General features: G+C 46.1%; 1 protein-coding gene across 2 annotated transcripts in view; it reads left to right on the top strand.

Annotated features, from left to right (window-relative positions):
* SYNDIG1L (synapse differentiation inducing 1 like) overlaps positions 1-20,289 on the top strand; it is a 38,470-nt gene extending 18,181 nt beyond the window's left edge. For both annotated transcript variants that reach the window (XM_006117743.5, XM_006117742.5), the window contains exons 2-4: positions 10,258-10,709; positions 15,613-15,750; positions 18,166-20,289. In XM_006117743.5, coding sequence (XP_006117805.1) covers positions 10,299-10,709; positions 15,613-15,750; positions 18,166-18,324 — 708 coding nt within the window. In that variant the 5' untranslated portion in view covers positions 10,258-10,298 and the 3' untranslated portion in view covers positions 18,325-20,289. The remainder of the gene's footprint in view (positions 1-10,257; positions 10,710-15,612; positions 15,751-18,165) is intronic.
* The last annotated feature ends 2,971 nt before the right edge of the window (positions 20,290-23,260 follow it).

Consider the following 23,260-nt stretch of genomic DNA (forward strand, 5'->3'; position numbering starts at 1 on the left):
GGCCAGATAGAAAAATAGCAGGATCATAGATTTAATAGGAAAATCTATTTTCTTCACACTGATGCTGCAGTGCACATTGTGTGCTGGGTGCTGCCTACACATGCAAAGAGGTTCCCTGCCCCAAGAAGCTCACATTCCAGGAGTACAGGTGGTGGAGAAATGGTGTGGGGAGCAGGAGACAAAGAAAATGTGGACCTCTTTAATATACATTGGTAAGTCAACACTTAGCGATGCGTGTTCAGGAGCTTCAGGGGGTAGCTGAGTGTACCCAATGCATGTTAATATACCCAGTATGTTCCAAACCCCACTTGTCTAAGTGCACCCTAATCTGATCCCTGGTCAAGCCCATTTGGCTTGCATTGGGTAAATTAACATTTTAAAGGAATTAAGAGGCTTGCTTATAATGTGAGGATTCCTTATGGAGCTTCCTCCATGTGATGCTGCTTCTCAGGCAGCTGTTAGGCTAGCGCCACTGAAGGGATTGGGGGGCCGGTGTTCTGGCTCCCACCATGAGAAGACAGGCCTTGACCCTAAGTAGTTTGGATGAAATGTTTCTGCAGAGAAACATTTATCCAAGCGAGAATGAAGATTTGATTTGCATCTGGAAATCAACCAATTTGCCTAGCGAATCCTTGAAAAGCATCACACGGCATCCCAATTCTCAAAGCAATTTAGTCTTTGCCAGCTCCGGAAGCCCATCACTGCGGCAGCTGAGTGCACCCCTATTAGAAGGGCAGAACAAATGCCGTATTTGCTCCTTCCACATTTATCAACCAAGTTGCTTCACAGCTGTGTATTAGCTGCTCTTCATCGCAGACATCCTGTATCGTGCCCATTCGCCAGAGCCACAGTCTGTGTTCCCTTCTGCCCCTATCGTGGCTGTCACTAAATCCTTCCCCCATAATAGCTAGACAATCCCCTCTCCCACCATCCTGCTTGCTAGAACAATTGTACACACCTGGCTCATAGGCTGCTTGAATTACACTTCCCTCTCCCTGTGTTTCCTGCAGATCCCATCCTTTTCATCCATATGCTGTTCTGACCAGCTTTCTCCCTTGCTGCGCAGATGACCTCTCCTTTTGTCTCGCATCCCTCCCCTGGCTTCCTCTCCTTTTGCACCTAGTTCAAGCTCCTTGCTCTCTTCTTCAAGGCTCTAGATAATCTCAGCACTGCATTCATTTCTGCCTTCCCCTTCCCCTATTCTGAGCCTGTTGCTTTCACTTTAAGGCTCCTTTTGTTTCTTGCTCATGCTTGACCTGGCCCCTTTTCTTATTCTTCCTCCTTTGCTTGAGACAGTCTTCCACACCCATGGGCCTGAACAGTTGGTCTCTGCTCCTTATCCCTCCTGTAAACCATTTATTTTGCCCGTGCAATTGTGATTCTCTTCCTGGTATCGCCTTCCCCTGCTTTTCACCTTCCCTTCTGGGTGTTTTCTCTCTTGGTCCAAACCAGATAATTAGTTCCCAGATTCAAGGATGTCCCCTCCTTGTGTGTCAGACAGGAGGGGGGACCTCTTCTTATCTCTAGAAAGCATCACGCACATTGTGCACTAATTATGATCATGTGCATGTGCAGGATAGCTCTCCATAAGTGACAGTAACGTCTCTGTTGCCTTCTCTGTGCAGCCACTCCTGCCATGACAAGTGCTACACAATAGGGTTTGATTTGGATACTGCTGCCCATGGTTCTGCCTGGAGGCCTAGGTAGGAGAGATGATTTATATGTAACTCTCACTTTATCTGGGGCTTTCTCCTTGCAGCTGCTGTGCTGTTATCTCCTGGTTTCTCTGATTGCTCCTTTCTCAAACAGCTTCACCATGAGTCTGGCAGTACGGCTGCAGTGCTGAGTACTGCTCTCTGAATGGGCCAGCATGGGTCAGTTGGGAACGCTCCTGCATGTCAGCCAGAAAGTCCTGTGGCTTACAGTCTTACATCAGGATTTTCTAACCTCCAGGGTGTCTGGGGAGATGTAACTCAGCCATAACCTGACAGTGAGTGCTAGAGGCTGGACTGAATGTTTTCTTGGCACAGCAACTAAACTATGATTGATTATTGGAAAAGTTACTTAATTTACCATGAACCTGGCTAGTTACACTTGCATCTGTGCCAAGTGTCAAATGAGAATCAAGGGCTGTCCACTGAGAGTATTCAGTGACCTCTACCTGTAAACGTATTGCCCTGGGAAGGGTAAATGTGCCAGACTTGAGAGCAGGGGGCTTTGGAGCTGGGAGACACCAGAATCTGGCCCTGTATGTTTTTTCCTTAGCTCAGTTCATGTCCCTTGTTTCCAGTGTAGCTCTTGTTTTGATGATCTCACAGTGCGAGGCACAGGGATCAGTCTGGTTTTCTGCCAAGGACTGGGCAGGAGAGGCTGGGACTGGGGGTGTCGACGCCTCGCCTTCTGGAGTGACTGTGGGCAACTGTCAGGAGAGGACAGCCACATAATTATGGAGATACAGCATCCAAGTATTCCCAGGTGATAGCCCAGTCTGACTGCAAGTCTGATCCATCTCTGTCAATCTGATAGACTCTCCTTCAGGTGCATCTCTCTGTCTGAGCTCTTTCTGTGTATTTATCTTCCCTAATCACCCAATGACACCTGCTATTACCCACTCTCAGGATTATTCAGACTAATGCCATGGGAGAGAATAGTGTCACACTCCATCCAAGTGAGTTTATAACGAGGATGGAGTGTGCCTTGCTCTCAGCCAATTTTGTCCATTTGCTGTTCCTTTACTTTGATCTTCCAGTTTCATTCTTTTTCTCCAAGCCTGATGATGGGTAAGAAGGCCACAGTTCTGTGACACTATGGTAGAACCCACGAAAGTTCAGTCTAGTTTGAAGTTTACTGCATAATTTGCTGGGCTTTGTCTCTTCCCAGGTGGGGGAGGTCCATAGGTCTTTTCTTGCTTCTCCTGTGATTCCCTGTGTAGCAATACATAGTCACATCATCTCAAGAGACTGGTAGGGACTGTGCAAACATTTGAAACATAGTTCTGTCTTGCAGAACTTACTTTGTTCACTGCACACAAGTGTGTGGACATACACACATTCTCATGGTATATTTAGGCAGTGCTGCAATCTTGGTGATTTTAGAAATTAGAATGATCTCAGACCCTTCCAGAATTGTGTCTTTCTCTCCTTGTCCTCCCTCCCATGCCTCAGGCTGTCTCTCTGACATTAGAGGCTGTTCAGAGGACATACTAACCCTGTTTCATTAAAGCAAGAAGCATATTCCTTGCCAGCATTACAACACAGCTGAGCGCAGCACCTATAGGGCTCAGTGCTCAACTTCCAAATAAAGCCACAACTGCAAACAAATATTGAGATGGTTCCTATGACTGCACATCAGCGTAACTTTGCATATGTATGAGATCTGTGGTGGAAAGGTCTCTCTTCTCATTTCTCTCCTTATCCTGGGACTCTTCTTATCCAGCTTTCTTCCTAGAAAGGGAGCTGCCAGTGCAATAAGATTGCTGGGATTTTTTGGGAGCTGTTCCACATGAAAAAAATTGCTGACCATGAATCTTCCCTCCCTGTACAGAGTTGTCTATCTTCTTAATACAGCATTTCCCATACTCCTCCCTGCTACAGCCAGTGCCCTATGGGATGGCTTAGGATAGATGTATTTAGCTACCTTTGTTGACCCTTTGATCCCCTACAATCAACAATCAATCTATTTTCCTCTCCTTAAAGTTTAGAGCATCCCCTCTTGGAGCCAAGTGCCTGGGGTGATGAAGGGCAGCAAGGAAAAGAGTGTTGGCTGCCTTATATCACAGGGAACATTACAAGAGAGGGAGCTCTGTTCCAGTGAGCAACAGAAGTTAGTGAGGGAAAAGACTCTGGCTGCCTCCAGTCTACCCACTGTCAGTGCAGGATTGTTCTCTACGTAGTTTAGTGCTTCATCCATTGTAGCTTTAAAAATCCCAAGCGGCTGATCTTCTATCACTTCCTATGCAAGACAATTCTGCAACCACCACAACTCACTCTTGGGGAGGCGTTTTTAATACTTAAGGGTATGTCTACACTACAAAGTTAATTCGAACTAACAGCCTAACAGACGGTTAGTTCGAATTAACTTTAATAGGCGCTACACAGGCAAACTGCTAGTTCGAACTTAATTCAAACTAGTGGAGCGCTTAATTTGAACGAGGTAAACCTCATTCTACGAGGACTAACGCCTAGTTCGAATTAAGTAGTTCGAATTAAGGGCTGTGTAGCCACTTAATTCGAACTAGTGGGAGGCTAGCCCTCCCCAGCTTGCCCTGGTGGCCACTCTGGGCACCACCAGGGAAACTCTTCTGCCCCCCTCCCGGCCCCGGAGCCCTTAAAGGGGCACGGGCTGGCTACGGTGCCCGTGCCAGGTGCAAGCCTGCCAGCACCCAGCCAGCAGACCCTGCACCTGTCACGGCACGAGCCAGCCACCCGCTGCCACCCAGACCTCCGCCTCTTCCCGGGACCAGGCTGGTGGCTCCCAGGAGCCTGCCTGGGGCCGCAAGAGGCAGGCGCCCACCAGGTCTAGTGCGGAGATCGTGGACCTCATCCACGACCTCCGCACTAGGCACAGGAAAGTGGCCGTCTAGGGCAGGATAGCTGCCAGCCTGGCCACCCAGGATGAAAATCAAGGTGGTCCAGTGAGACCCCCGACCCTGAGCTTAGAACATAAAAACATAAGAACGGCCGTACTGAGTCAGACCAAAGGTCCATCTAGCCCAGTAGCCTGTCTGCCGACAGCGGCCAACACCAGCTACCCCGGAGGGGATGGACAATGACCAAGCCATTTGTCTCATGCCATCCATCTCCAGCCTTCCACAAACAGAGGCCAGGGACACCATTTCTACCCCCTGGCTAATACCACTCCATGGACCCAACCTCCATGAATTTATCTAACTTCTCTTTAAACTCTGTTATAGTTCTAGCCTTCACAGCCTCCTGCAGGAAGGAGTTCCACAGGTTGACTATTTGCTTTGTAAAGAAGAACTTTTTGTTATTAGTTTGAAGCCTGCTACCCATTAATTTCATTTGGTGTCCTCTAGTCCTTCTATTATGGGAACTAACGAAGAACTTTATGTACCCTCTCCACACCACTCATGCTTTTATAGACCTCTATCATATCCCCCCTCAGTCTCCTCTTTTCTAAGCTGAAAAGTCCCAGTCTCTTTAGCCTCTCTTCATATGGGACCTGTTCCAAACCCCTGATCATTTTAGTTGCCCTCCCCTCTCCCACCCTCTCTCTTCCCCTCTCCCACCTCCTCCTTTTCCCAGTCTCCCCAGGTTTTGTTCAATAAAGAGAATTTCTATTTTTAAACACACGTGTCCTTTATTTTGTACATCAGGAAGAGGGGCTAGGGAGGGGTAAGTGGAAGGAGGTGAGGGAGGAATAGGGTACGAGTACCTGATGGGGAGGACTGGGGTGGCTCTGCCGGCTCCTCGGGGTGGAAGCTCTCCTGCAGCCCCCCGATTGATTCCCCCCCCCCCCCGGATGGCAGCCTGCGGCAAGTGTAGCCGGGCTGATGGCCGAGTGCTGTGATGTGCCGAGTGTGAGCATTCAGGGCACTCCAAGCCAGGACTGCTTTGCTATCCCTCATCGAGTTAGACAGGTGAGCGGGGAACCCCTGAGAACTGTCTGTCCATGGTGGGGGTTGGGTCCCTTTAAGCACAGTCCTGGGCTAGCCTGAGACAGCAGTCTTAAGTCCTAATCTGATGCTCTGCCGGCACTGCTTCTGGCCATCCTTAACCTTGGTTCAGGGTCCACTCAATGTGGACATGCTAGTTTGAATTAGCAAAATGCTAATTCGAACTAGTTTTTAGGTCTAGATGCACTAGTTCGAATTAGCTTAGTTCGAATTAACTAATTCAAATTAAGTTAGTTCGAATTAGTGCTGTAGTGTAGACATACCCTAACTTACATTTTCGCATAATTTCCTAGATTACTCCCAGTTTTACTCCTTTGAGCTACCCTAGGTAATTCATCACCCATCTGGATATTTACACTTTCAGCTATTAGCAAACTGCTACTATGTCCCTCGGTGTTGTTTCAATTAGACGAATCTTGCTTTTCCCATCTTTCCTTGTAGAGCTGTCTATCCAGCCTCATCATTGTTGCTCATCTCTGAACTTTATCCAGTTTATCAGTGTCTTTCTAGTTGTAAGGGTCCCAAGACTCACATAATTCAGGTGTAGCTGCAGTAGAGCTGTATAAAAAGAAAGGATCACCTTCTGGCTTTGTTACTTGATCCCTCACAGTGGCCTGTTTTGCTGTCATTTTGCATTGTCTAACTTGCTGTCCTATATCACCACTAAATCTCTTTTAGATATCTCTGCATCCCAGTGCTTTAATTCCTTTTGGTTGCCTGTGTTTCAGATAATTTTCTTCGTATTTATAGCTGCCTTTTACCAAGTTTAGTTTCATTTTATCTCATACTTGTTTTCAATTTTCCCAGAATCCTTTGCATTATTTCTTTACCTACCAATATCCACAGTGCTGCCTAATGTAGTACTGTGCGCACATTTCATTAATGTGCAGTTCATTCCTTCTTCCGGGTCATTTAATGATGATCTTAAGTAAGACTAGATGTAACATTGAGACATGCAGTACCCACTGCAAACCAGTACCGGGCTTTTTATCAGCACCCTTTGTTCATGGTCCTTCAGGTGATTTTCAGTCCAGTCCAGTAACTATTTCCCACTTTGAATTAACTTTGGCAGAAAAAAATGTAATGAGACAAGTTGTCAAATGCTTTACTAAAAATGCAAGTTTGTCTGCCAAGATCTTTTCTTCGCAAACTCCATGATTGAATGATTAGCCTTGTTTTGTGATTTTTCACCTTTTAATAGTTGTTCCATTATTTTATTAGAATAGAATTTAATTTCACAGGAAAGTTCTTGTCAGGATTACTTTTTCCCTCCTTTTCCGACCCTCCATTACAAACCCAGTTCTCTGTGTCATCCTAGAATTGACTGTCAGTGCTATAATTTGTTACATCATTCCCTTAAGATTCTTAAAACACACTCCATCCAGATTGTTTCACTTCTCTATTTAAAATTTTCCATATATTCTTATACCTGCCTTTATTAATGTATTTATAGTAATTCTTCCTTATTTGGTAATGGTTGAAATAGAAATTCTTAGATTGGAAAATTAAGAATCTGGGGCATGCCATTGGTCTTATTTTGGTTGTTGGGGTTAGGTGTGCATGCCGGGTAGTGTTGGTGGCCTCTGACATGGTCAAACTAAATAATCTCTATTGACTCTTCTTGTGAGGATAGGCATGAAGGATGTGTGAATGAACATGGATTAGCCTCTGGCAACACAAGGTGGTGCTGAAGGCTTTGGGGATGAGGGAAAAAAGAGGAGGGGGGTCATTTTCCTGAAGGAAGGTGCCTCAACTTTCAAAAGTTTGGGAAATGCTGCCCCAAGGGAAAGGATGGAAGCTCATGAATTTTTGAAACTAGATACAATACTAGGAATTGTATAGTAGGAGAGAATCGGGGATTGGCCTTAGGGATGAACATGTGGGAGCTAATTGGGCTTTTCATCCTCAGGAGTTTTTAATTCAACTTCTTTATTTAAATTTTCTTCTGGATGACAGCTAAAGCTAAGGCAATATGCTTTAGATCAGAAAGCATGGCATGCCACAGGGAGTCCTACACTAGGCAGATGAATATGTCTATAATATATAACATACTGCAGAGGATGAAATTACTAAGGTATCTAAAGAGAAATAACATTTTGGGCTGCAAGGCAGCAAGGTAGCCCATTGACGTATGCTGAGGAGATAGATGTATGCTAAAGAACTTCTGTAAAAACACTGTGTTAGAATTAGGGATAGCCAAATAATGGAGTCTGTACCCCAGAGGAAATTTTGGAATTCTGACATCTGTATTCATCCCAAATCAGGAGGAACAATCAAAATATCAACCATTTTCACAGAACAAAAGGTTCCAAAAGATTTTGATTTGGAAATGTTAAAATGAGCAATGTTTACATTGTTAATCAAGATGAAATTATTCATTATTCCCAAATGAATACATTTTTATTTGAATTGATATTTTTTTAAAAGATTTTTTCATCTCACTTCAGAAATGTCCATTCAAAACCAAATGTTTGTTTTGTTTAGATTTTATTGATGGAGAGTCAAACAATTTGGTCAAAATTAACACCTTCCCATGACAAAGTTTGATTTTGATAATCATATTTTCTGATGGAAAATTGTTTAGTGCAAAAAAAAAAATGCCAGCCAGATCTAGTTAGAATCCCTGGAACTGAGCTCTCTGTTAGGGCTTTTCTATGCTGTGGGGTGGCACTGGTTTCATTAAAGCTGTGAGGTTGCATTAGATTAGATAAAAGGGTTTAGAAAGAAAAGATGGCACAGTAGTTAGGATGCTATTCTGGGCTGCCGGAGACTGGGCTTCAATTTCTGCTCTGCAACAAACATTCTGAGTGACTCTGGGCAAGTCACTTAGAACTGGTTTATGCTACAAAGTTAGGTCACCTTAACTACATTGCTCAGGGCCATGAAAAATGTCAGACTCTGCATTGCATAATTAAACCAAACTAAGCCCCAGTATAGTCACAACTAGGACAAAAGAAAAATTCTTCCATCAGTCTAACTACCACCTCTTGGGGTGCGTTTACACTGCATGCTTATTTTGAAATAAGCTATTCCAGAAAAAAATATGCCGAAATAGCTTATTTTAAAATAGCATGTCTACACTACAGGGAAGCCTCAAAATTAGTCCGAGCCAGGCTTCCTTAATTTGGACATGCTACTTCGATTTAGAGCCCCAGGGGCCATTGAGGAATAATTATTTTGAATGGCCCTGGGGAGGCGATATTTAGAAATAGTAGCAGTGGTGCGTCCATACTACTGCTATTCCGTAATAGCTATTTCAGAATAGGCATTATTCCTCGTGGAATGAGGTTTACAGAAGTCAGAATAAGCAATCTGTTATTTCAAATTTATTTTGAAATAACAGAATTGCTGTGTAGACACTTGCATTGTTATTTCGGAATTACGGCTATTCCGAAATAACTCTACTGTGTAGATGCATCCTTGGATGAGCCATTGTAGTGTGTCTAATGGAGACACACCTACAGTAGGGCTCAATCCCTGATAGGTAAGGGAATTGGAAAAAGAGCAAGCACCATCCCAGTACGCACGTCTGTAGCTCCTTGCCCTCCTGAAATGGCACCCTGGCTAGTCACCGAGTACGTACCTCTCTGAGACCCTAGGATGTACTCAGGGTAGCCACAGCTACATTCTGTTCACAGCAGGCTAGCTCAATGACAGCTAGCGTGAGTGTCTCTAGGAGACAGGAATCATGCCTCCAGCTCAAAGTGTAGCCATACCTTTTGTTTCTCTGTGCCTCAATTTCCCATCTGTATAATTGGGACAACAGCATTCCTCTCACAGCAGCGTTGGGCAGATAAATACATTAATGACTGCAAGGAGCTTAAATACTGTAGTGATAGGGAATTTATAAGGACTTTCACTAGGTAGAAAAGAGCAGCTGTAGGCATAAAGCAGACCTCAGAGTCTCAATCCCGCTCTCCCTTACTGTGCTGTGCATAGTGCATGGAGAGAGGCAAACCCCCAAGAGAACACTACGACTGTAACATTAATTAAAACATTCTCACTTCCATCTTCCCTGAATTTCCACTCACTCCCGTGCCAGACCCAGCCCAGGCATCCAAAAGTGCCCTTAAAGCTGGAGTATATTTAGAAACCATTAGCTGAAGCTGTAATGCAGGAAGGGCTGTAACTCATGGTGTGTCCTGCTAGTTTCAGATGTCAGGAAGGCCCCTCAAGTGGATACCAGCTGTGCATCTACTGCAATGCCATCTGGTATCCTCTACACTACAGTGATATAAAGTATGAGCCACCAGAAAGGAATGCCTGTTGCAGGCTATCTGCCTGTATGGTCCCTTCTCAACAGGCATTATAGGTACAGCAGATCTTCCACTCGTCCCAGCCTAATGAATCAGGTCATCTCAGCACACGGCCACATGCCTACTTCATGATCAGCTTGTGACTGATGAACAGCTCCTCAACTGCCTGAGACAGTGCTTATAGAATAGGATCCCTAAATTCTTGTTCTCTCTAGTGCAGCCAGATAGTACCATTTTTCAATGGCCAGTGTCCTCCAGTCATCTCTGCTGTGACCAGTAGATTTTATTATGAATGGTACCCTGAATCCACAACCTCGCCTTGTTGAGATTACACATTCACTCCTTCTACCCTCTCTTATTCCCCAGGGTTCCCCTTCTCTTAGCACCTCCAGGCCCCTTTCAGCAGAATGGAAAGTCTGAGTGAGCTTCAGAACCCTCTGCTGGCCAAGAGCAGCAGGCACCTTCATGGTAGCTACTCCTACCATCAGCACCACCCCAGCCATTGCTGCCAGGGGAAACTTTACATCTTTCAAAACACTGGCAGTGCCAGGACTCACCAGCTGCTGGATGCCAGTTCTCTGCAGCTGGCTGTTGAAGCACTGTATGGCTCCAACTTCATCCTAGTGAAGGATGAGAGCAATCTGAAAGCCAAGGACAACAAGGGGGAGAGCTGTGAGACGACCTTCATGGAAAACAAAGAGGTCTCCTCGGAGGCTGAAGATGGACAAGAAGCACAAGGGCCATGCCTGGTGGAGAGTGATGTCAGAATCCAAACAGTGTCCTATGAGGTGGAAGAGGAGGAATTCCAGGAGTATGAGGTGAGCTCCTTCTAGGAGAAACAGCAAAAAGATGCTGCTACCTGTTGGATACGTCCAACAGCCCTTTGAGGTAGATGGTGCACACATGGCATCAAAGGTGTTAAATTTCCCTTTGGGGTGTCTGAACTCAGCGTCTTTGCAGAACATCCCAGCTGCTTCTGTTGGTTTCCCACAGGCCTATTGTGGTGGGATACTTGGCAAATTTAATCTGATGCTGAAATCAAAGTGGGGCTGGAAATAAAACATGCTGGAGGACGTAGTCAGTTATTATAAAGTGGTTTCATTTCATTTGCATATTGCAGTCCTATTGGTTGAAATATTTCCCAGTATTGTGAATTTCTCTTATGCCGAAAAAAGCTCATTTGCTTCTACACTCATCCCCCTCGTTTCCAGCTCTGGCTTATTACACAGCGAATGTTGCTATTTTTGTCAACTAGACAGTTGCACGGCAGCAGCACTGTAGTGAAGGTGTTGTTATATTTTTAGGGTTGGAAAGTCCCCTGAGGCACCTTGGATTGGCTAGAAATTCATCCAAGAGAATGAGCCTTCCTGGGGGTTGTGTCCAGTGTTCCCTGTAAGCTGTGCACTTGTGTGGCCACACAGGAGAGATTTGAATGCTGTCCAGCTGATTAGCACAGCACCCACAGCTAGATTCTGTGTTTCTACTGATGGTGGATGTTTGCACATGCTTCGGTGCACACAGAAAATGTATTTGGCACATGGAAGGAAAAGATTAGAGGGAACATTATTTGTGTCCTTTGAGATAACCATCACATTAAAAAAGCGCTAAGTGCAGATGACACATGGTGTCACGCTTCATGTGGCAGTCATGTGTGTGCTGTACATGCTGGTCTGTGACAAGGCACTTAGGTATCTTGGTTGGCTGCTCAAAGGGGACCTAATTTATCCATGGGGAAAGGAAGCTGCCATTCTGTCCCTCTCCATATTCCTCTCCCATAGCTATTTTGTCTCATCACCATCCTCTCAGCCCCATCTTGACACCCAATCTCCTGCTGCCCATGCAGACTTCTGACATGCTCCAGGGCTAGATTAAGAAAGGGACTTTTGGGACTGTAACCTAGGATCCCCGGACTAAGGGGGCTACTACAGAAAGAACTCCAGGCTGCCAAAAATGCAGATATTTTTGTTGATCCCCCTTCGCCTGGGGCCCTGGGCTGCAGCCACTAAGACCCTTGAATTCCAGTCTTGCATGGTGGTCACAAGGGAATGTGGCTCTGTGCACGGCCGTCCCTCCCCCCTGCTGAGCTGAAGCTGCAAGTGTCCATATGCTTCTCTTGCCTGCAGGCTTTGCCCCTGCAGCTCCCATTGGCCAGGAATTGCAGCCAGTCGGACCTGCAGGAGGCAGTGCCCCCCTTCCCATGGCCTGTGCCACCAAAGAGGAGCTGCTCCAGGTAAATGCTTCGCACCTCAATCCCCGTCCAAGCCCTAAGCCCCCTCCCTCACCCTAACTCCTGTCCAGATCCCACACCTCCTCCCCAACCCCTTGCTCTGAGCCCCTCCCCCCACTCCAAACTCCTTGGCTCCAGTGTGGTGCCCCCTCCTATACCCCAAACGCCTCATTCCCAGCCCCACCCCAGAGCCCGCACCCCCAGTTGGAGCCTTTACCCCCTCCCACACCCATCTCCTGGCTCAACCCACAGCCCTCTCTGCGCTCTGAATCCCTCATTTTTGGCTCCACCCCAGAGCCTAGGGGGGTCCCACAAAATCTAATAGCCCTGAGTCCCCAAAAGAGTTAATCTGGCCCTGCATGCTCCCCCAATTTCCCATTGTTAGTCCATACTCTACCCTCCCCTCCCCTCTATTTTCCCTCTCAGTATCTTGGTAGTCTCTTACTATTCAATTCTTCCACTCTGCTACCCACATTTCCCTGCACCCCCAATCTCTCGTATTATCTTTATTACCTGCACCACCTCAATAACCTTCCTAGCATTTCTCAGCCTCCTCTCTGCCCTTTTTCCCCATCGGTCTCTTTCCTGAACCCTTCATTCCCTAGAATTCCCTCAGTTTTTCCTTCCTGCTCTTCATCTTTCCTAGTAATTTCCAGTGCCTCCATGCATTGAGCAGCTTCCTGTCTCTTCACGCTCCCTCTGTGAACCCACCATTTCCCTGTCTCCTCACAATTTCTCATCCAGTTTCCTGACCCCAGAGCCCAGGAGGTGGCCAACTTCCCTGATACCAGCCTGACTTCAACTCATTTGAGAACAATGGGAGATGGTGGCCATTTTCATTTGTGGCAGCCTCACTTTCCAATGCAACAAAATGCAGGACAATGTAGCACTTTAAAGACTAACAAGATGGTTTATTAGATGATGAGCTTTCGTGGGCCAGACCCACTTCCTCAGATCAAATGCAATTTCCAATGCAAAGCCTAGAAGGCAGTGGTGGCCATCTCGACTATGTCTTTGGCATTACAGAAAGAAATGGGAAATGGCAGCCATTCTGAATAAGGGCAGGTAGAAGGGTATATGGACCTCACACAGATCACTAAGGGGGTTAAGAGCCTGTGAACTTAATCAGCCCCACCCTGCTACACCTGAGCTAGGTGTCAAGCTTAAAGGGAGGAATTAAAAGGAGGAAAGTCAATCACAGTAGTGGCTGACCAGGAGAGGTGATAAACATCTTGTGCTAGCTCCTTGAAAGGACTGGCTGGTGCTTAGCACCAGTCCGAAGACTGCTTGAAGGAAGGCCTGGCTGAGGCCAGGGAATATTCAAAGACTGTTAGAAGCCAAAGCCTGCCTGGATGCAGAAGGGTCTCATATGGACTCTAATATTTGCTTTGTTTCCTGTAAGACAGAGTCTATTGTCCTGTCTGATCCTTTTTCAGATCAGAGTACACCAGGGTAGCCAATGGTCCTTTGTCTCACACATCCCACTGCTGAAGGGGACAGACACGTGCAGTAAATCTGGGCTGATTTGATCCTACCAGAGCCCGTACAGTAATTTGTCATGAAATCTGAAGCAACTCAGTCATGGGTTCCACAAGTTTGATACCATCCCTCATGAGAAGCTTAAAATATAAGAATAGCATGAGTCTTGCAATCAAATAATGACGGGCAGATCTGTGCTATGGCTATTTGTATTGATGTTTCCTGTGTTCACTCAGGATTTAGGTTGCTGTGTAAGAAGTGAAGAACAATACACAAGAGTCGCAAAGGCAGTGCTCTGTTGGAATGAATTCCACTAGCTTTGCTCTTGTTGGTATTGGCTGTTTATCTCCAAATCCATTTCTTTGGACCATGCCCCCTCCAGACTGAAATGTGCACTTGCCCATTTCATGGGTGTCAACCACCCAAAAATATGTCCCCTCCAAACTGAATGTGGGTCAAAGAGTGCCCCAAACAGGAAGAAAAGCACTACACATTCTGAGTGGATGCCCTTTGAAAAGAGGAACAGGGTTCTTAGGAGATTAGGGTATGCTCAAATCCAAACCCTTTCCTTTACTCTCAGACAATGTTCTCTCTAATCTTTTCCATCCATGTGTGGATTTTTTCCATCCATGTACAGAATAAATGTTCATTTGCACTGAGGTAGGTGTGAATGTGCCCTACTAGTAGAAACAAAAAATCTAGCTATGGGCACTCTGCTAATCAGAGCAGAGTTTGAATTTCTCCTGTGCAGTTTACAGGGAACACTGCTCTCAGACCCAGTCTGGCAGGGGATTGGTCCATTGAGTCTTAAAGAGAATGAGGCACTTTGCTAAAGCTGACACACAGCCCATTATGCCATAGCACAAGACATTTAGGTATAAGAATAATTCCCAGGGAAATCCCAAATCTCCAACAAGTTTGCTGATGGCTCAGTCTGGGAATAAAATCAGAATTCATTTCAGTTGCAATATTTTCTCATTACATTTTTCAGTGTTTTACAAACTCAGTCCTCTAATTTTCAGCTCAGAGGAGTTGTAGAGTATATGGAAGGGTTGGGAAAGAAAAGGAAGTGAGGCTGAAATACAAAGTATGAAGGAAATATTGTGGGGGTGTGAAGCATTATTTAGATATGCAGTGATAACTTCTCTAGACATACCATAGATGGGCAGACTGACAGTGGCAGCTGTGACTCGAGCTATGGCTACAGTGCCCTTTTTTTGTGGAAGAGGATATGCAAATGGAGCTCGCATTTGCATATCTTCTTTCAATTCTTTTTGTGGAAGAGGTTTTGCCGATAAAAAGCCCCGTGTAGATGGGGACATTTGTCGTAAAAAAACCCTCTTTTGCAAGATCCCTTATTCCTCAAAAATCGAGGTTTACGGGATCTTGTGAAAGAGGGTTTTTTTCCAAAAAATGGCCCCATCTACACGGGGCTTTTTATCGGCAAAATCTCTTCCGCATAAAGAATTGGAAGAAGATATGCAAATGCGAGCACCATTTGCATATCCTCTTGCGCAAAAAAATGGCAGTGTAGCCGTAGCCTCAGAGAAAGCCGTTAGCAATAGGACACAGAGCATTTTGTGTCAAGAGCTCTGACTTCCTTGGTGTTGATCGTAAGTTGTTTGCACTGGTGGCTGTGTGGCAGTATGTGAGCCATGAGATCCTCCATCTCAGCCCACTTCCCCTCACACCTGTTCTCCTCCTGCAACTGAGGCTTCGACAGGCCATAGCAACTAAACTCCTTTTTTATCCCTGTGGCAGATCCCTCCAGTGCAGGCTGGTGCCACCCTGGTGGGAGGAGAGAAGCCCCTGTGTCAGCTGTTTGCAGGCCCCCCCATTTTTGACAGATTGGCCTCATGACATGTTTGAGGGTTACATATGTGTCAGGCATGCCAAGCTGTCCCACTGAGGGGTGAATGGGGTGTGTTTGCCCTGCTACTCCCCAGGCCCTCTCATCCTGGGCTCTTTCCAGGCTTGATGGTGCCACAACAGCAATGACCTTGTTTGTTTTCCAGAGTGATTCTTCGAGTGACAGTGAGAGTGAAGATCATTTCCTAATGCTTCCCCCACGAGACCACCTGGGCCTGGCCATTTTTTCAATGCTCTGCTGCTTCTGGCCCTTGGGGATCGCTGCCTTCTACTTCTCCCATGGGGTGAGGAATCCCATCCTCCTTTTCTGTGCTGCACATGCTGGGCTAGGTAACTGCTCTTACACAGGGACCCTGCAAGCCAGGAGAAGCCCCTGAGTCAGGGCCTGGCACCTTTCAGGGCAGGGAGACACACCTCTCTGTCATGCTCCAGGCCATGTACTGCTCTGGGCACCCTTTGTCCCCACCCCCACAGCAGAGTTACATGGTTCCACTGCAGCCAGGGTTCTCTATGATTGTGTGGGGGAACTAGAGGACTTTCCTTTAAGTGCAGAGACTAGATGCTACAGACCAGGGCCTCTTTGTGCCGTTCTGCTGGTGCAAAGGGACCCGAACCTGACCGCAACTTGCTAAATGAGAATTTCTCCAGCATGGGGGAGTCTTTGGCTGGGATGGAGCTGTTATCATCAGTTCCTACATTGCCCTGCTTCAATTTCTGTGTTCCAACTATCCCTGGAGATGGGTTGGTCTCCTGAATTACTTGTACTGTCTGGGATAGCTTGGAGCTGCCTCCAGGCTATTCCAAACTGTTCCAGAGTCAGCAAAAGGCCTCCTTGGAGACTGGACAGAGCAGAGATTGACCTCTGTTTCTCATTGCAGGGAGCTCTTCATTCATTATCTCTGTAGTAATGGCCTCTCATGTTGTCTGTAGTTCCCCCTCTATAGAAAGGGGATAACAACACCTCCCTTTGCTGACCTGCTGATTAAACACTGAGGCTCTGTCTACACTGGCCCCTTCTTCGGAAGGGGCATGCTAATTTTGAAAGTGGGAATAGGGAAATCCGCGGGGGATTTAAATATCCCCCGCGGGATTTAAATAAACATGGCCGCCGCTTTTTTTCCGGCTTATTCCTGAGCGGGAGCGTCAGAGTTCTCGTGCAAGAAGCCCTGATTTTATACATTAGAACGTCAGTTTATTTGCGCAAGAACACGCGGCCAGTGTAGACAGGCAGCAAGTTTTTGCGCAAGAGCGGCCGCTTTTGCGCAAGATTGCGCCAGTGTAGACACAGCCTGAGTGTATCCAAAACCAAATGCCAAAGTGTAAATTCCTATAGCAATTGATTATGGAATAATCTTCTTCTCTGGGGAGATTCTTCTTCGCCCCATCAGTCAATGATTGGTTTATCCTTACTAATATGTCTGCAGTATTTTTGTTATTCAGATACATGTTGACGCCACTATGTCCTAATATCATGTGGCTATGAGTTCCACAGCTTATTTAAGCATCATGGAAAAATGTCTTTCACTTTTAAATATGTTGCCTTTTAATTTCAATAAAGGCTAGGTCTACACAGCAGCGTTGTTTTGGAATAACTGATGTTATTCTGAAATAACAGTTTGAGTCTACACTACAAACAATTATTTCAACATAATGTCAAAATAATGTCGAGCTGGAGGACTTCTTACTCTGACTCCTGCAACCCTTATTTTACGAGGAATAAGGGAAGTTGGAGGAAGAGTGCTCTTTCTTGGACTTCCTACTGTATAGACGACGCCAAAAGCCGAGTTAAGCTATTTCGACTTAAGCTATGCAATTGACGTAGCTCAAGTTGCATAACTTATTTCGACTTTAGCCCTGCTCTGTAGACATGCCCAAAATTTCCCTGTGCTCTGGGATTATGAAAAAGTGTAAAGGACAGCATACCATTTATATCTTTTGTCCTAGTCACTATTCTGTGATTATTTTCATGTTATGAAAATGGTCAGAAGCCTGGAAAAAACCTTTTAACTCTCCCCGTGAAAGTATTTCTAAACCGTTGATCATTTTCATTGCTTCTCTTCAAACTCTTTCTATAACTGCCATATCCTTTTTGAGATGATGTGGCCAGCACAGGAGGGCAACCTGCCAATATATGTAATGACTTTATTCAGTATTCTTTTTTATCCCCTTTTTAATACAGGGTAACCAGAAATATTTTGCCTATTCCTGATTAGGCAACATACTAAAGACAATTAGTACCATGATATAGCTAATGTCTCATATAGCTAATGTCTCATATGCAATCCTTCTGGCATGACATCATGAACTTCTCTTGCACTTATATTTCAAGAACACAAGTGCAAAGTGACCTATTCAGAAGTCCAAACACAACCAGTTAAAAAACTGATCCATCTACAAAGGTATGGGTAGCTGTGGCTATTTCCCAAAAAGTATTTTGGTGGGAAGAGATGGTGCTATTATCCCTGTACCATGAGAGCGGAGTTTAAGGATATCAGATGCACACATGTACTTTGAACTTCTAACCCCTCAGACCTACATTGTAAAGGAAAGCTGTGTAAGCGTAAAGTTGCACAGAAGGGAAGAGGGGAATAAATGTTGGAAGTCAGTGCTATTCCTTGAAGTAAGTGAACAGTCAGGCCTCATCCCCAGAGGATTTAGATGACGTTAATAGTGACTTACACATGGTCTTCTCTTTCCAGACCAGTAAGGCTGTCTCCAAGGGGGACTTCCACGTGGCAAGTTCAGCCTCCCGGCGAGCCCTCTTCCTCGCTGCACTCTCCATCACCATTGGCACAGGGGTGTATGTTGGTGTGATTGTAGCACTGGTCGCTTATCTATCCAAAAATGGCCATGTATAGCAGAGACCTTCACGCCAAAGCTTAGCACTCTGCACACAAAGGCCAATGCTAGTGGGATTCATGCTTGTATGGAGCACAGGACACACAGCTTGCAAGGGCTACTGAGCAGCTCCATCACTGGAGGGATCCAGACTGGTATAGGCTCTTTCCCTGTTACATGAACAATAGACTCCATTCTCCTTTACACCTTGGACAACTGGCTAACAACATCCCACTAGAACCGGATTCCGCACAGGCTGGATTCTGAGGCTGGGAGGAGTGTGCTTCCCTTAAGGAAGAATGTGGAAGAGAGATGGTTAGTTTATCTGCAGGGCCTTGCAGTCACTCCTAGGTTTCAAAACAACATGTTTACATTCTAGTCCTGCAGTGTGACTCCTTATCCCTCAATCAATAGTGTATCCCAGCCCTGGTCTTATTTTGAGGCATATGGGGAAGAGGGAAGTGAGCAATACATTCACTGGCTGCTCTTCTGTTTGGGAGACCAGGCTTTCAGGCTTATTGCAGGAGAGATTGGTTAGGGCTCCTGTTGTGGGGAAAACATTTCAGTTTTAGTGCCATAGGCTGGCAACTGTCCCTTTAATTGCCACAGGCTAGGAGGACACAGTGCAGCCCTGATTAAAGAGGAGGGTCTGGGACTCTGGATGCAGAATCTAGCTAGCAACTTTACCCCTAGGCTTTACCCTACTCTTGTTTTCCAAACTGTGGCTGGGCTGTTAGTGAGTCAGACCCAGCTCTTGAATCAGAAATCCATTCTAAACAAGACAATGAAAGGCCATTTGGGCTGGTAATTGTCTGTCATTTCATGTGTAGAAGCTGGTTGGGAAAAGCCTCACAACCTTTGTGTATTATCATCCTCACTGTAGTACCTAATGGCCCAGATGAGATGGAGCTCCTGGTGTGTTAGGTTCTGTAAGGACACAGAACTGACAGCACCTGCTCCAAAGAACTCACAGTCTAAGCCAGGAACAATGGCTGTGTGTGAATGGAGGCACAGAGAGCTGACATGATTTACCCCACAACACTGAGGAGTGGGGCCTCAGTGGTCAGGGAACCCCTAGGCTTGAGTTGCATCCCCTAGCCAAGGTACCGCCCCCCCTTTAGTTTTCTCAATGAGCAATGAAACACTCCAGGTACTGTCGTCTGGGGTAACACCCAAGAAAAAACATCCTGTTCTGCCCCCAATGTGTCTGTCTACTTCCAGGAATATAACAACCCACTCAGCCAGAACTGGCCTGATCCTGTCAATGCTGGTGACAGACAAATAAGGAGATAAATAAAAAAACCTCTTAACTCAGCTTGGTGTACCACCTCCAGTACTGTTTGTTTCTGCTCAAAGCCAGAGAAAGAGAACAATATATGTTCCAGGCTTGGAGAATGAATCACAAGCGATGGAGCCAAAACCCCAGATTGGGGGTAGGAAGGGAGAAGGGTGTCTGCGGAAGGCTCTGTGCTGGTCAGGATCCACAATGGAAATGCCACTGCCACTTAGTCCTGTTTATAGCATACTGCTTATGTGTATAGTGCCAGTAACACGCCAGGTGCTTCACAGACAGATGTGGAGGCAAGGTTTTTGCTCTGAACAGCTCACTGAAAAGAGACACTTTCTGCTTCAACCTGAGCTCTGCTCCATGCCTCAGACTCCACGTCTTAGACATTCCTCACCTTGGCCAGTCCACCCCTCTCTTCTTCTTTCCTTGCCTCCTCACTCTGTAAGTAGGCTTCCGACACACCCCTCCCTTCCCTGGGGTTTCATGCACGCTACAACATATTCTGTAAGAGACTCAGCATGTTCCTTGATCCATGTATTATTCATATGTACATTTCATTCTAAAGCAGCATGTTAATATCTGAGATTTCCATTGTACTTGAGCCATAAAAGAAGGAAACACACAAGAGAAGAAACCTGCTCAGAAGCGTTTCTGGAGGTCCTATTATGTTTTATAACATGAAAGAGTTAATAAAAGAGAGGGAAACGGAAGTGTATCCTTGATGAGTTGGATGTGGAAAGAATGGAGGTGCACTGTGCAAATGGCACAAAGCTGTTTTGATCAGTAAAACCCCAGGATGCTTGTGAGGAAAGCTGGAGGATGTAATCCAGCCAGATGCTGGGCGACACAATAGTAGACTGCAGTTAACTTAGATCACTGCAAAGAAATACACTTTGGGGAAAAGAACCTAAACTTCTATTAATGCCCAGAGAGGCTCTGAACTCAGAGTAGCTTTGTAGGGGAAAGATTCTGAAGTCACCATGGAGTTCAGTTTGCCCAATTCACCATAGACATTTAAAAAGCAAAGATCTTCAAAAGAGAGAGAGAAAAATATGATCTTGAGTAACAGTGAACGCCTCTGTGGAGTTACTAATGGGTCCTTTGGAGAAGCTGGAAATGAGAAGTCCCAGAGAGGCCAATAAAATGAGTCAAGTCCTGTCAGGACTTCCATAAAAGAAATGAGAGTTAGAGCCGTTCCAAAGCTTTTGTTTCCTTTTTGTTTTACCATTCGGTAAAATCTTACCAGTTTGTATGACCAGGTCAGGGAGTGGGGGTACTTGAATCGCAGTGAAAGAATGTAAATGGGAAACAAAAAAAGGGAAATGAGCATCTAATTCACCTAGAGGAGTCAGTGTCCCACAGGGTCTCCATGCTGGAAATCATGACTGGGTTTTACAATAGGTTAATTTGATGGCCAATAATAACCCCTGAAGTTGTGCAAACTAAAAGAAGTGAAATGAAATCTCAGCCCATCAACTAATTCCCAAGGAAGTAATAAGGCCTCCCCTTCTTAGCCATAGCAAGGCACAAGTGACCAGCATCATTATGGGTGTGAGGTTACCATCAGTTATTATCCACTATTAGAATCAACAGTCTAAGGTATAGATGTTAAATTTAGATGAATTGGCTAATTCCTCTGCTGGCCCAGTGCTCCCTGCAGTGTTTCAAAGCAGCAGCGCCGCATGGAGCCCGGTGTCAGCGGGGAAACCTGGGTTCCATGTGGTGGTGCTGCTGCTTTGAAATGCCGCGGGGAGCCTGGCATTAGGCTCCCCACAGCATTTCAAAGCGATAGCATTGCATGGAGCCTGGGGCCAGTTGGCCCCGGACTGCACGTCGTGTTTCAAAGCGGCAGCAGTCGGTCTGGCCCGAGGCTCCACGTGGTGTTGCCACTTTGAAGAACCCCCTCCTCTTCTCCCGCACCCCTTCCTGCCTCTTTCTGATAGAGGCAGCAAGTGGGAGGAGGGGGGAGTGACTAGTCAACTAATGTGGCAACTAGCTGATAAGTATTTGCTTATCAGATAGTCAAGTAGTCAGTCACATCCCTAGGCTAAGGATCTGATGTGTTACATTATATTTGTACTGCAGTAGTGCCTAGAGGCCTCACTGGAGATTGGGACCTTACATTATGTACCAACATATAGTACAAGACAGCCCCTAGCCCAAAGAGTTTACCATTTACATAGACAAGCCCAACGACCACACCGTCACGCATCGCTTACAGCAGCCGCTGGAATATCAGGCTGAGGACTGACCAGAGGCCTGACCCTGGACATCAGGAGCCAGAATACCAGGGACTACATGATATTGCAAGTCTGATGTGTGGCTGCAGCAGAGAGGGGCTTGTGTCTGGATGAAAGTCTGAGGAAGCATCTGCTGATCGGAAGGTAAGGACAAGAGGGTGGAATTTCATGCAATAGAAAATGGAGAGGCAACAGAGAAATTCAACCCAGTTAAGCATGTGTGAGGGACAGAGAGAGCGAGAGGCCAGAACAGGAGTCTAGTGGTGGTAAAGAGACATAAAGGCAGGATCCCTGACTGCCACACTCACTCTGTGACCTTGGTTAGCTCCCCAAACCTCAGTTCATTCTCCTGTCAAACTGCTATAACATTTACCTCCCTGATGGAGGTAGCATGAGGCATAATTAAAAGGCCTGTTTCTCATGAGCTTGGAGACCCTGGGCTGGTGTGAAGTGTGATATTTTCCAGCTTGCTCAGAAGCAAGCCAAGAAGATTGAATTGTGGTACAGCCAGGAAAAAAGCCAGGAAATGTAAAGCAGGTCCATCATGCTCAGGGCAGGGCGCACACTCCCATTACATTCTTTCCTTGCAAAAAGTTACCAACCAGCTCCTTGCTGTCTCTGAAAGCTGAGACTGGAGGCAGATACAACCGGAGTGACCCCATCTTAATTAGGGCTGTCCATGATTAAGTTAAACGAATCTCTTCAGTTGGAGACACAACCGTGGACAACTGCTGCCTCTCTCAAGCCGTGCTGGAGCTGAGCTACAGAAGGGAGCTGTGGGCCCAGTGCTGGGGAGCAGAAACCCTCTTTGAGTCGGATGCAAGCCAAGGGCCATGAGAAGCTGCAGCAAGTGAGGGAAGGAGGGGGGGGGAGGAGAGGGGGGAAGCGTGTCTCAAGGTCAGGCAGGCCTCCGGGTAAAGAGAATTGGAGTGAGGCTTCAGATCCTTTCACTAGGGCTGCATCTAGACTGGCAAGTTTTTCCGCAAAAGCAACTGCTTTTGCGCAAAAACTTGCCAGCTGTCTACACTGGCCGCTTGATTTTGCGCAAAAGCACTGACGTTCTACTGTCTGAAATCAGTGCTTCTTGCGCAAATGCTTTGATGTTCCCGTTCGGGCAAAAGCCCTTTTCCAGAAATGTTTTTGCGCAAGAGGGCCAGTGTAGACAGCTAAAAACTGTTTTGCACAAAAAAGCCCCGATGGCAAAAATGGCGATCGGGGCTTTCTTACGCAAAACCACGTCTAGATTGGCACGGACACTTTTCTGCAAAAGTGCTTTTGCGGAAAAGCGTCCGTGCCAATCTAGATGCTCTTTTCCGCAAATGCTTTTAATGGAAAAACATTTCCGTTAAAAGCATTTGCGGAAAATCATGCCAGTCTAGACGTAGCCTATCTGATTTCACCAGGATAGTGCATAAGCCAGGAAAGTGC

The sequence above is a fragment of the Pelodiscus sinensis genome, chromosome 5 (assembly GCF_052426305.1).
Source record: "Pelodiscus sinensis isolate ZL-2025 chromosome 5, ASM5242630v1, whole genome shotgun sequence".
Taxonomy (NCBI): Eukaryota; Metazoa; Chordata; order Testudines; family Trionychidae; genus Pelodiscus; species Pelodiscus sinensis.